The sequence below is a fragment of the Nicotiana tabacum genome, chromosome 16 (assembly GCF_000715075.1).
Source record: "Nicotiana tabacum cultivar K326 chromosome 16, ASM71507v2, whole genome shotgun sequence".
Taxonomy (NCBI): domain Eukaryota; kingdom Viridiplantae; phylum Streptophyta; class Magnoliopsida; order Solanales; family Solanaceae; genus Nicotiana; species Nicotiana tabacum.
In genome coordinates, this window is record NC_134095.1 from 135,878,802 (window position 1) to 135,890,408 (window position 11,607).

The 11,607-nt window shown below is 36.5% G+C and overlaps 1 protein-coding gene across 2 annotated transcripts; it reads right to left on the reverse strand.

Moving 5' to 3' along the window:
* Positions 1 to 487: 487 nt before the first annotated feature.
* Positions 488 to 10,358, reverse strand: LOC107766204 (putative 1-phosphatidylinositol-3-phosphate 5-kinase FAB1C). 2 transcript variants are annotated; one of them, XM_075233374.1, is made up of 11 exons: positions 8,855 to 10,358; positions 7,700 to 8,476; positions 7,465 to 7,618; positions 7,038 to 7,382; positions 5,101 to 5,772; positions 4,689 to 5,020; positions 4,456 to 4,582; positions 4,160 to 4,315; positions 2,542 to 4,026; positions 2,180 to 2,446; positions 488 to 1,029 (listed from the first exon to the last, which is right to left on the reverse strand). In XM_075233374.1, the coding sequence occupies exons 1-11, from the start codon at positions 9,319 to 9,321 to the stop codon at positions 775 to 777; spliced, it is 5,037 nt and encodes a 1,678-aa protein (XP_075089475.1). In that variant the 5' UTR covers positions 9,322 to 10,358; the 3' UTR covers positions 488 to 774. The 2 variants fall into 2 exon arrangements, with proteins under 2 accessions (XP_075089475.1, XP_075089474.1); XM_075233373.1 differs by having other exon boundaries at positions 8,843 to 10,313.
* Between the last annotated feature and the right edge of the window lie 1,249 nt (positions 10,359 to 11,607).

The following is an 11,607-nucleotide window of genomic DNA, read 5'->3' on the forward strand; positions in this document are numbered from 1 at the left end:
ATCCTACGCGTGTGGTTTGAATTTATTTTTATCTTTACTTTTCAATCTAATCCAATTTACTGCTTTGTGTCAAATTAATCCACGTATCCTTAAAATCACATATAAATTCAATTGTTATCCAATTTTGAAGGTAAACACACCCCTCGCTCGTGCCAATTTGACACAGTATTCTCACAGCATAAAACGAAGACTAGTTGACACAATGTCCACACGCAACCTACCATGGACTTAGAAAAAAATTAGGCACATATCACTTTTAGCCCTTGTCGAAACTATTTACATCTAGTAGCCACAAAAGTATATAAAATTTGTATATTTTTGTATATAACATAGTACAAAAATGCACATATATACAAACAATATACAACAAAAATACAATTTTTAGGCTATTATTTTGAGAGCGGCTATACAATGTGTCATTTTCCCTAAAAAAATTCTAAATCAAAGTCCAGATACAAAGTACTAACACTGATGATGCAATGACTAATAACAGAAATATAAAAAGAAACTTTATTAATTACCTGGATGAAGCCTGTAAATGTACAGATGGTTAAATCAAATGTACCCTTTGCCAGATTTCTCAACACACAAGATGACAGTTCACTATTTCTAAACCTTTTACAAGGGGCCAATTGCTACCCCTAGTATTACAAAAGAATATAATGTACCAATTGGAATAGATCAACCTCCCTTCCTGCAGTTCTTTGCAAATACCATTTTGTTTTTGCTTATTGGCAGAAAGTTCTTGTAATGAATATAATGAATTTAAGATGTTTAAGATGACCATTGATCAGGCACTGTGAGGAAATAGCTTGTCATTGCTTTTCTGAATCTTTTTTTGTATTGTTTCGGAGAAACAATAGTTGGCGATGCATTCTTCGGCCCTCCAAGTATCCCGGATGCCTTAACCCATGTCTCCAAGTGTTTGTCCCAAGTATATTGCCTCATGAAATCTATGATCCCTACGACTAGCTCCTTGCACTCTTCGTCCACCCCAACTAGCAAAGAGTAATCCATCACATCAACCGACTGCCAACAAGAGCAGCTTTATCAGTCATCGCTCAAACTAGATACGTAAAAAAAAAGAAGAGAAAAGAGTAAAAGTAAAATAAATTTGGTGACTGAACTCCATGGAGAAAGTTTCAAGTACAACGCCATTTTACTTCAGCACTAATAAACAATTACAAACCAGCTAAAGGAACATGTTAAATCAAATTTAGCGCCTTCCAATCCAACAAAAGTTTTGTCATATCGTAGCGTGACAACCTAAACAGAAGAGCTCTCTTAGTGAAACTTCCTACGAACCATACAACACTGTCAAACTACAATATTGCTATTACACTGTACCATCTTTTAAAAGTAAATCATACGTCTCCAGATACAAAAAGTGATTTAGATGAATTATGTACTGCATATTTCTGTGCAAATCAAACATCTTTGGTCAAAACAGAAACAGTAGGGTTCTCGGGTATTATTCATGGCAATAGATAGATTGAAAATCAATACATTACTAGATATGCCATGTCAGCCGTGTAATGAGAAAAATCCTAATAGTCAACCTTCTTAATTTAACTTTGTACAGTTCAAGTTTGCTAATAAATCTAATACTTTCAACCTTTTAAGTCCAGCTATTACTCCTTCCCTGAAGCTTAAAGCTCAATTCAGTAGGGTGGCTAATTTCTACTGAATTTCCTAAATTTGACTCGTAAGACATTTGCTCCTTGCTACCCTTCTCTCTTACAGCAAAACCATATGCCTACGTACACACGGACTCGTATTTGCACATCCATTAGCAGGAAATATAACTGAGATTAGCAAACTGGACATCCTAAGTTCTGTTTTCATATTACTTAGAGACAAATAATAACAGTACTCCTTGATAAAGTGCTTATCAAACCAAAGGAGACTAGTGTACCCTCCATTATCCAAAAAAAAGAATTTTGAAAAAAAAAATACTATGCTTTCTAGGAGTCTTTTAGCCCTACTAGAGATTCTTATGGAAATAGAAGTATAGAGAAAATTTTGTGTAATGTTTGCCTGGATGATTAAATGTAGAAACATGGTCAGCGAGGATTCATATAACCGACCCAACTTGTTTGGGACAGAGGCGCAGTAGTAATAGTAGTAGTTATATATAAAAGAAATTTTAAGAAACAAAGTTGGACGCTAAGCAGCTTACCGCCAAAAAGGCTGTATCATTCCAAACAGCTCTCTCCAGGCTTCTTTTTGCTTTGCTTCCAAGAAATATAGGTTTGGTACGCAATGTTTCTAAAAGATTCATGTCCAATAACACTTTGTTTGCCCCAGTTTTGTCGGCATTGTAACGGGATCGTAGAGAGCCCTTAAGATCATAGACCTTAGATATTGTTCTTCCAAAAAAGAGATTCTCCATCACAATCAGATCCATTTTTGTTTCCCTGCCTCCTTTCATTTGTTTAACCGAAACCTAGCATATACAACAGAAATTAAAATATAACATTTTCAAAATAAAAGAAGTATTTCTATTCACCACCAAACCAAGCTGCATATAAGGAGTCCAACCTGATATATTCCCAGAACTTTAGCAAGGGAAGTTGGACTTCTTGAGCTAACAGAATCCGTTAGATATTTGAAGTAGTCGGGTCCAAATTCTTCAAAAGATTCTAACTCAGTTTTCTGGACTTGTTTAATTATGAATCTTTCATCCAATGACTTAGCGAAATAAACATTGCTCTTTCCACCTTGAGCAGTCCATCTCTTGCAACGGCTTATAGACCGTATAAAGTCCAGTTCATCAGGACAGTAGTTCTTCCTCAGAGCATCAAACTGCTTAGCAAAGTAACAAGTGACAGAAAACTTCACCTTCCCCCCGGCATTTGAAGATTCGTCCTCAAAAGAGATCCTTAGGTGAGGGGAAGTCTTCGAATCTGCAAAGAGGGAACTAATCGTACTGGAAGCATCTTCGGAACCATAGCTTCCATAATTGATATAATCCATGTCTGAAGAGCCAAAAGACTGCCAAACATTAGAAGCCGCTCCATTCTCCCTCCTGATGCCGTTTGTGTTCCAACCCATTTCAGTCACATTTGGCTTATCGGTGACCCGGTCTTTATATTCTTTGGAACTAAGAGCATAAGATATTATGCTAGTAGGTTCATTGTCATAAACAGATATTATTAGGTCATTGTAGCCAACCATTAACCTGGCTCCATCATGTACAAGAGATGCATAAGAAATAAATGAGGGTGATGAACTCATTAGGAGATTAACCTTCTGAGCCTCACTGGGTGATATTTGAGAATAAGTTCTCTGAACACAGGAAACAGGGTCTCTGATCATATTCCTATAGTCTCCAGAAGCATGAAAAGATCTAATTGCTGTTAACTGCATCGAAGAAGGCGGCAATCCCTTCTTGATTCTGTCTTGAAGTCTCAGTGCAGAGTCGAATGAGTTAACTCTTGCTGGTGATTTTAGCCTTGAAAAAGGAGGATAATCAAGTTGCCTGAAAGGAGCAGCTTCCGATCCATTCCGTTGTAATATCTGAGCTTTTTTGGGAGATCGATCAGTACCAGTCCAAGCAGAATCTATCTTATCAGAAAGAACAGAAGCCGCTGAAGGAGCTCGTTCCAAGGATGTTTTATTAACTGCATTCTCTCCTTCCATCTGCGTGTCCTGTGTTTTCTCGAACTCACACGAGGTAAACATGGAGCCTTCCACCAGCCCATAAGGTGACTCATGAGTCTCCTCCTGTTCAGGATATTCCTCTAAGTTTGAGAAGTCAATTTCAGTCTCTTCATAGACATGCTCAAGAGGGTCATTCTTCAGAATCATATCGTTTCTCCAATCCGTCAGCTCATTACAAGATCCAGAATCCTCTGAACCCACTGAACCAGAGCTCTCTTGGAGGAGGGACTCCACAGAAAGAAGCCGATGATCCCAAACATGTGAAGAAATCACAAGGGAATGCCTCAAGCGATTAAGTTCAAGAATGTCAACCGCTACCTGCCCTTGTTCTGAAGTTTCTGCATCAGCAGTTTGAAGCAAGTCCTGTTGTAGAAACAAACAGAAGCAACTGGGATAAGGAAGAAGACCGCATTTATCTTACACGCTTGAACACAGAAATTTGCCATGAAAAGGAAAATGTGGAAGTATTAGACATTAATCTCTTGTTGGTACTTACATGGTAATCACTCTTTTCTTTCATAAGTAAGTCTTTCAACTCCATGATGCAGTCATGCACTTCAGTTTTACCAGATGGTTCATGTATACTTTTCTCTTCAATCCTGCGAAAAGCACTGGATATCTCTGCATACAAGGCTTTGGCTTTGCACAATAGCTGCAGGAAACATAAGATAGTATTATACATAGCTATTTAAAAGCTAACACTAAAATATAAAAATAAAAAAGAAATAGAAAAATTCCAAACACGCAGCATCATTGCAAGATAATGGAAAATGTTTTTGGAACTTATAGCACCTCAGCTGTTTCTTTCCGTAACCACTCCTTCTCTGTGTAGCTACTGAAATCAAGAGTTGATGGAGGTAAACGAACTGACAGAATATCAATAGGAGAATAGCGGAAGAATGCAATCGTACTACCACACCTGCACAGGCAAATGGAAAACTTTATTCTCTAAATAGCAGCACTGAAAATCAATAATTGAATGATTGGAGTGATTGCACATTACTGGCAGAAGACAAACTACGCACCCGTAAAACCGGAGGCAGTCCCTTTGGAGAGAATGACCACAGCTAGCAACACGGTTGGCAGTTGCATTGTTTGAAAAACTAAGTTCCAAAAACTTACCAAATGAGAGTCCCCAAGCAGCATCTGACATTACTACTCTAGGAGTTGCTGGTGGGATTCCCTCTATTTGTGCACACTTGAGACATCGATGCCACATCCATATCTTTTTGTCACATTCACCAGGCAGCTTCACCGAGGGTAGCCGTCTAACATTTATAGTAAGGTTCCCTTGTTGGTGCGTATAACAAATGACGTGGTCCTCAGCTGGCTCCTTGCATGATTGACAGGAAGATACCTGGAATATGAAGTGCAATACATAAATAGCTTGAAAGAACTAAAAATTGGATATAAGAAGATGACCCCTAACAACTTTACCTGACCAAAAAGATCATCCTGAAGATATCGCCCGAGTGGCTTGTCAAAAGAGCCATAGAACTTTATGCGGAGAAGCCGAGATCGTTCACATACATTTCCATTTAGAACACATCGACTAGAAAATGATACTAATATGCTTTGATGACTGTCAGCAGCTGAATAGAATTCATTAGAGGGTTCAATTTCATCTGATCTCTCAAGCTTTGACAGCTCTGGTAATTCTCCTGGTTGACTCTCCACTTGGCCTAAAGTTACTTGTGATCTTTCACCGGCTTGATTTATTGTTTCAACAGATTCAACAGGTCTTATATCATGTAAATTGTCATGGCATGCAGTAGAGAGAAGATCTCTGTCTCTAGAATCATCTAGGGTGGGTGGATCATTACAAGGAGGGTAATGATGCTCCAACGATGACGCTGGTAACCCAACATCGGCATTGCAGGTGGAAGATCCTACATTATCAGCAGTATGAGAAATCACTGAAATAGCATTATCAGCAGATACCATCTCTGGTATGGCAATTGAGGGTGTTACAGACAATTTAGGTAGACTAGCACCCTCATCGGCAAGGAAAGATGTTTCAAGGGACAGATGATATGCCGCAAAGACTGCATACTGGAAGACTTTCTTCACCTTCTTGAGCTCTTCACAACACAAACCCCTCAGCAAGACCTACAAAACGTCAAATGAAAGGGCAGTTAACATCTGATCCTTGATGACAATACATTACATTCTGGACTTTTTTTTCTCCCTTTGTTTAATCCTTTCTTTCTGAAAAAACTCTTTTTGGGCAAAAAAGACCATGATCGGCATCAATTCACTGAGTAACAAACAGGATGAAAGTTCACTAAGCATTTTCAAAGTCAATACAGCATATTATGACTGGTACCTGATGATTAGCTTCAGCCTATCAAAGCACAAGCAACTTAGAAAGTTTTACTAGAGTGATAATTTACTATTGCAGATGGTGTACATTATAATTGATCGCTTCTATTTCACCAAGTTCTTACAAAAAGTCCACTACTTGGAATTGAGAATGTACAGGTGACACAAAAGAAATCATCAGACACAGCCTAACATAAGTATAATATGATGAAAAAATGACTAATAATATTAAAGTTAAAAAGGAAGTAAGTATAGGTAATTTTCGAGGGGGTATAGCGTAGGTCTGTTTTGTACAGAAGTATTAGTAGACCAAACAGGATGATAAGAGCAGATCATATTGCTCAAGTTAATCATCTATGTATGGTTTTTTTTTTTCAGTTTATTCTGTCTTCTCTTTTCCTCTTTTCTCATTGCTCCCATGGAAAAAGCTTGCCTTTCCTTCGAGTTAAACTTACTTTCCATAATATCGCGGGGACCATATGTCAAGGTTTACCGTGAATATTAAGACCACTGATCTTTTCAGTTACATCCTTTTTTAAGATGCCCGAAATGACACCAAGCAAATAAGTATTTCTCGGATGATTGTTGTGACAGCTCGCTCTTAGGAACATGGAATTGCAGAATTGGCATTATGACGTCCAGGGCCTTAATAGTTTGTCTGTGAAATCAAATCACTGTTGAATTTCAGTGACAACTATAACAATTACCATATATTGTGGATGCGAAAATTGTGGAAAGAAGGCATGTCATGCTCAGAGACTGGTGTAAAGCACTTCCAAATAAATTACATGACAAGCAGGTGAAATTAGAAACGTAGTCATTCAAGGAAACAGAAGAAAGGGTGAGGGTATCTGCATAAATATCAGATACAAGTAATAAATAGAGAACACTAAAGAGCCGAGCCATAGAATTTCACAATTCTAGCACAAGGTACTATTTAAATCCAATGTACTTATGAGATATGGACGATATAAGTCTTAATTATAGCTCAAATATTTAAAAGTTTCAGCACAAGAAGAACCAATGTTGGAGTCTGAGGCAGAAAAAATTACCGTGCAACCTAAACGCCTAGGACAACCATCAAAAAACATCAAAGTTTTTGACGGCTTCTTGTTGAAATGGTTTGGAGGTTCATGCTCTTCAGAAACTTTTTCTAAGTGAAAGAGCTCACAATATCCCAATCTTGCAGTGGCTATGTTATCGATGGACGGAGTAATAACAGCACCAGTGCACCTAGCTATCCGCTCCAGCAGTGGCCTCTTAACATTTAACACCAAAGAGATCTCTTTTGCCAATAGATGATCCTGAGCATGAGAAGATACACTTTTCTCCACAAGTAGCACATTAGGACGGTGGGCTTCGATTCTTGAAACGATCCTCTTCAAATGCTCCCTTTCCTGTTAGGACAATACAAGTCATAAACTTGTCTCTAATTGCTCTTATCTCAATCATAGAAAGATAGACAAATCAACCAAAAACCTGTTGCAATAATGTGTTAAAAGATGCCAACTGATTGGGAACTCTTTGGTACTCAAGTGCTCCTCCTAATAGAAGCAATCTAGCATTTTTGTAGTGTGAAGTCATGCGCTTGTGTTTAATATTCTTTGTACAGACTACTCCTTTAACAAGGGTGCTGCATTGAAACAAAACTGAATGATGAGACATGAGTAAGCAAGCCTAAGACCCAAATGTTTAAGAAAAGAAAGTATTTTACCTTTCCCTTGGGCTTCCAGAAGCTACACATTTAACCTTTACGTAATAACCAGGATCCATACTGCCTCCTTCACTGGTATCTGGCTTCACGAAATTCGCAGCTTGCCATGCTAGTGATGTAACTATGTCAACCCAATCATCGGCACTGCTTTCTTTCCCTGACTTTATTCCTTCACCTTGCAATAGCTGTAAGACAAGAGCCCTGAAATGGCCCTGTACAACGGCTTTTAAAGGTTCCTTGTGATCCACATGCTCCTTCTCATTTTCAGGGAACACGGTGGTAATGCTCGCACCTGAAGAAAACATTGCACCTGACTCTCCAATTTCATCATCCTCATCATCATATGAGAAGAAATTATTTTCTGTCTCGTCATCTTCATCAGGTGGAGGAGGTAACCATATGAGACTGCCATTTCTAAGATCGACTGGCTTTTGCTTCCCTAACTGGTTCCGATACACTGACAAATGTTCAACACTATCATCAGCAGTCTGTTGTAGATCCTTTGCCCCTTTCTCAAGCCTTCTTAAAACATCCAAGGCTTCTTGATCAAAGGGACCATCATCATTTTGATCTTGCTGTACAGAATGCCCAACTCTATTGGAAATAAAACGAGTCCTAGAGGGGCTGTCCGATGGACTTGATCCAACTGACCTTAAGTTGTTATATTCATGTCTAGTACTAACACTACTTGAATCTATATCTGAATTATCATGAAAATGACTACTAGATGGGCTAAAGAATTGGTTTGTGCAATCCCCTCCTTCGTCTTCATCACTCCTGAAATTATTTCCAAAAGCGGCTTATAAATACAAATTTGACAGAACTCCGCAACCAAATGAAACAAAAATTCGAGTATATTTTGATAGTTAAACAAACAAAAAAAGATTTGGTTAATGATCATAAAACTAGATATGACAGTACAGTATGACACATCATAATATTTGCAGCATCTACTACTTCAAGACAAGATAACTCTGGGTACAAATCCAAATCTAATCATGAGAAAACATATTAATGCCAAGGTCTAATACAAATAATGTTGGAATATGAATTATGCAGGATATATGTGCTTCCATTTAATATGTTAAAGAATTTGAAAAGCACATTATCTTGATAACAAAGCAAAATAGAGTATATGATAACCTCATCCGGTACCTGCTTGGCGCGTGACGGAGAGATACTGGAGATGAATGATTTGAAAAGGTTGTAAAACTATTCTTGATTGCAGTATGGGAAGAATAATCATCAAATTTGTCAGTACCAAAATCTGAGGGATAAATTTTGTCACTAAACTTGTTTGCGCCTTTATGCCAAGTCCTTAGATTAGAACACAACTTGCAAGACTTTATATCAATCACAGTCCCTTCTGATTCAGATGCAACAACAACATCAGAAGATTCAAAATTGTGAATGCAATCACCACAGAAGAGTCCATTGCAACTTTGGCAATTATACTTTTTGCAAGAATCCGTAAACTTCAACTTGCATTCCCAACAGGTTTTGCCACTGTCAAAATCCATGTTGCATTTGCTATCTAAGGAAGTTGGATGACTCGTTCGCCACAAAATCCAAGACTTAATTTTCTCAATCAAATCCAGTAGTGAATTATCAGGAACTCCCATAGACTGGCAGTAACCCCACAATCAGAATAATCACCAATTTTGCTTCAATTGATCAAAGTTTAAAACTTTTCTCCTAATCTGTTAATTGGAAACTATTAAACCCACAATAAAAATGGTGGGTTTTTTTTTTTCTTTTCCTTTCTGCAAGTTACATATAAAGAAAAAAGTTTCCCCCAAAAATTCACTAAATATTGGAAAGGGGGAAACAGATTACAGTAATTTGGATACACACGAAGTCTGGTATGTATATCTATTAAGTATAAGATCTAAACAAATAAGGAAATGAAATTAAAGTTTGTTTGACCAAATTTCTAGAACTCAAGACTTAAACACCCTACTCAACCAATACCAGAATCTTCAACATTTGTTCCCAAGATAGAATTTTTCATCACAAGAAACACAAAAAATCCAGATTCTTGGTACCAAACAAACTACTCATATCAGATTCTGTTATAAATGCTAAGCAGTTAATCAAACAGTTAAACTTTCCAAAACCCAGAAATTATATTGAGGAAAAAGAAAACACCCCCATCAAAAGAAAAGTGTCAAATAAAAGATTCCAGATCAAGAAACCACAAGAAAAGGATGTGGGGGTGTATAAGAAGTTGAATTCTTGGTATAGAGATTAATTGTAAATGGTTTAAAGAACAAAGAGTAGAAGAATGAAAAGGAGGAAAAGGAAGAGTATTAAGCAGAAGGTTCCTTTACTACTATTGGCTCGTATCTCCATGTACATAATAACCATAATCTGCTGCCTCTTCTTCTTCAACAACAATAATATTTTCTCTCTCTTTACCATATTTCTTGGCATAGCTTTTGCTTTCATTTTCACTTCTCAAACTACATTAAAATAATCCACTAAGTATAGTATACACTTAGTACAACATGCAGCTTAACAAATAACAATTCACATGCATACACAATTATATACAACATAGTACAAGTCTCTCTCTAGCTTTAGAAGGGAGCCGACGTAATCGATAAATATGCTGACATGTGATCGTTAGGTTATTTGAACCGTAAAAATAACCTCTTACAAATAAACTAAACTGCGTAATAATATATAAAACCTTGTGGTCCGGACCTTCTCAAACACAAGCCCTTTCTTCAATTCTCTCTAGCTTTACTTTCAATCACTATCCACTTTATCTTTCTTATAGTTTATTATGTCAAGAAAATGACACCCTTTTCAACTTATTCTATATTCTTTTTTCTTTTCTTGGTTATTTAACTGTTTTATGTTTGTTTAGCATTATATAATAATTGTTTTATTTTCTTGGTTATTAAATTCCTCTTAACCAGTTATGTCTATTCTTTTCTCAGTCATTCGTTAGCTTCGGATTTATTAAGCTATAATTAGAAATTATTTTTTTCTCTGAAATTCTTTAAAGGGTATTCAAATTCTTGAGCTGCTATTGGTCAGAAACAGCGTATGGAATTAAGTATTTTGTCTGCTCAGTCAGCTGCAGTACACAACTTGTAAAAGATTTTGGCTTCCTTTAAAAATATTTTATGCTGGAATATTGTCACCATCTCATTCTCCTTGCGTGTTGCCACGAGTGAATTCTTTTTCTTTTCTCTAATGGAGATTAGGCTGGTAATTTTTTCTTTCTAGGTGCTAGACTAGTAGAGAAAAAGGTACTACAATCACACTTTTCTATAATTGCATTCTTATATAATAGCTATTTACTATAAAAATCAAATTTTTCCCAAATTGAATATTATATTATGTTATAATATATGTCCTTTATAGCAACAAAAAAAATTCGAAACAAACGAGGTTGTCATAAAGAGATTTGACTGTATTCTTTTCCTTTTGAGAAGAGACTGATACGGTGAAAAACCATGATAGTCAAATCACTTAATCAGAAGCGAAGTTAAAATTTAAAGTTTATGAGTTTGGCGTTCTAACAATTTTTATTAGTAATTTGTATATACTTTGTATTAAATGAATTTCTCAAGATAAATATAAGGTTTGGACTAAAGTGATCGGGTTCAGCCGATCCCGTATTGTCAAAGCTACCTAGCTAACTCTCGTACCAAGCAGGGGCGTATGTATAACTATACCGATGAGTTCAATTGAACTCATAACTTTCAATGTGGAGCATAAATCTACGTGTAATTAATTAAAATCGTAACAAATAGTAGATATAAACTCATAACTTTAAAAATATAACGAATTCAATTGTAAAAACCTTAAAAATTCTGCATCTGCCTCTCATAGCAACCTATAAAAATCTTTTGTTTCAAAACTAAAAATTATGATAAAATACACATTTAATGTAT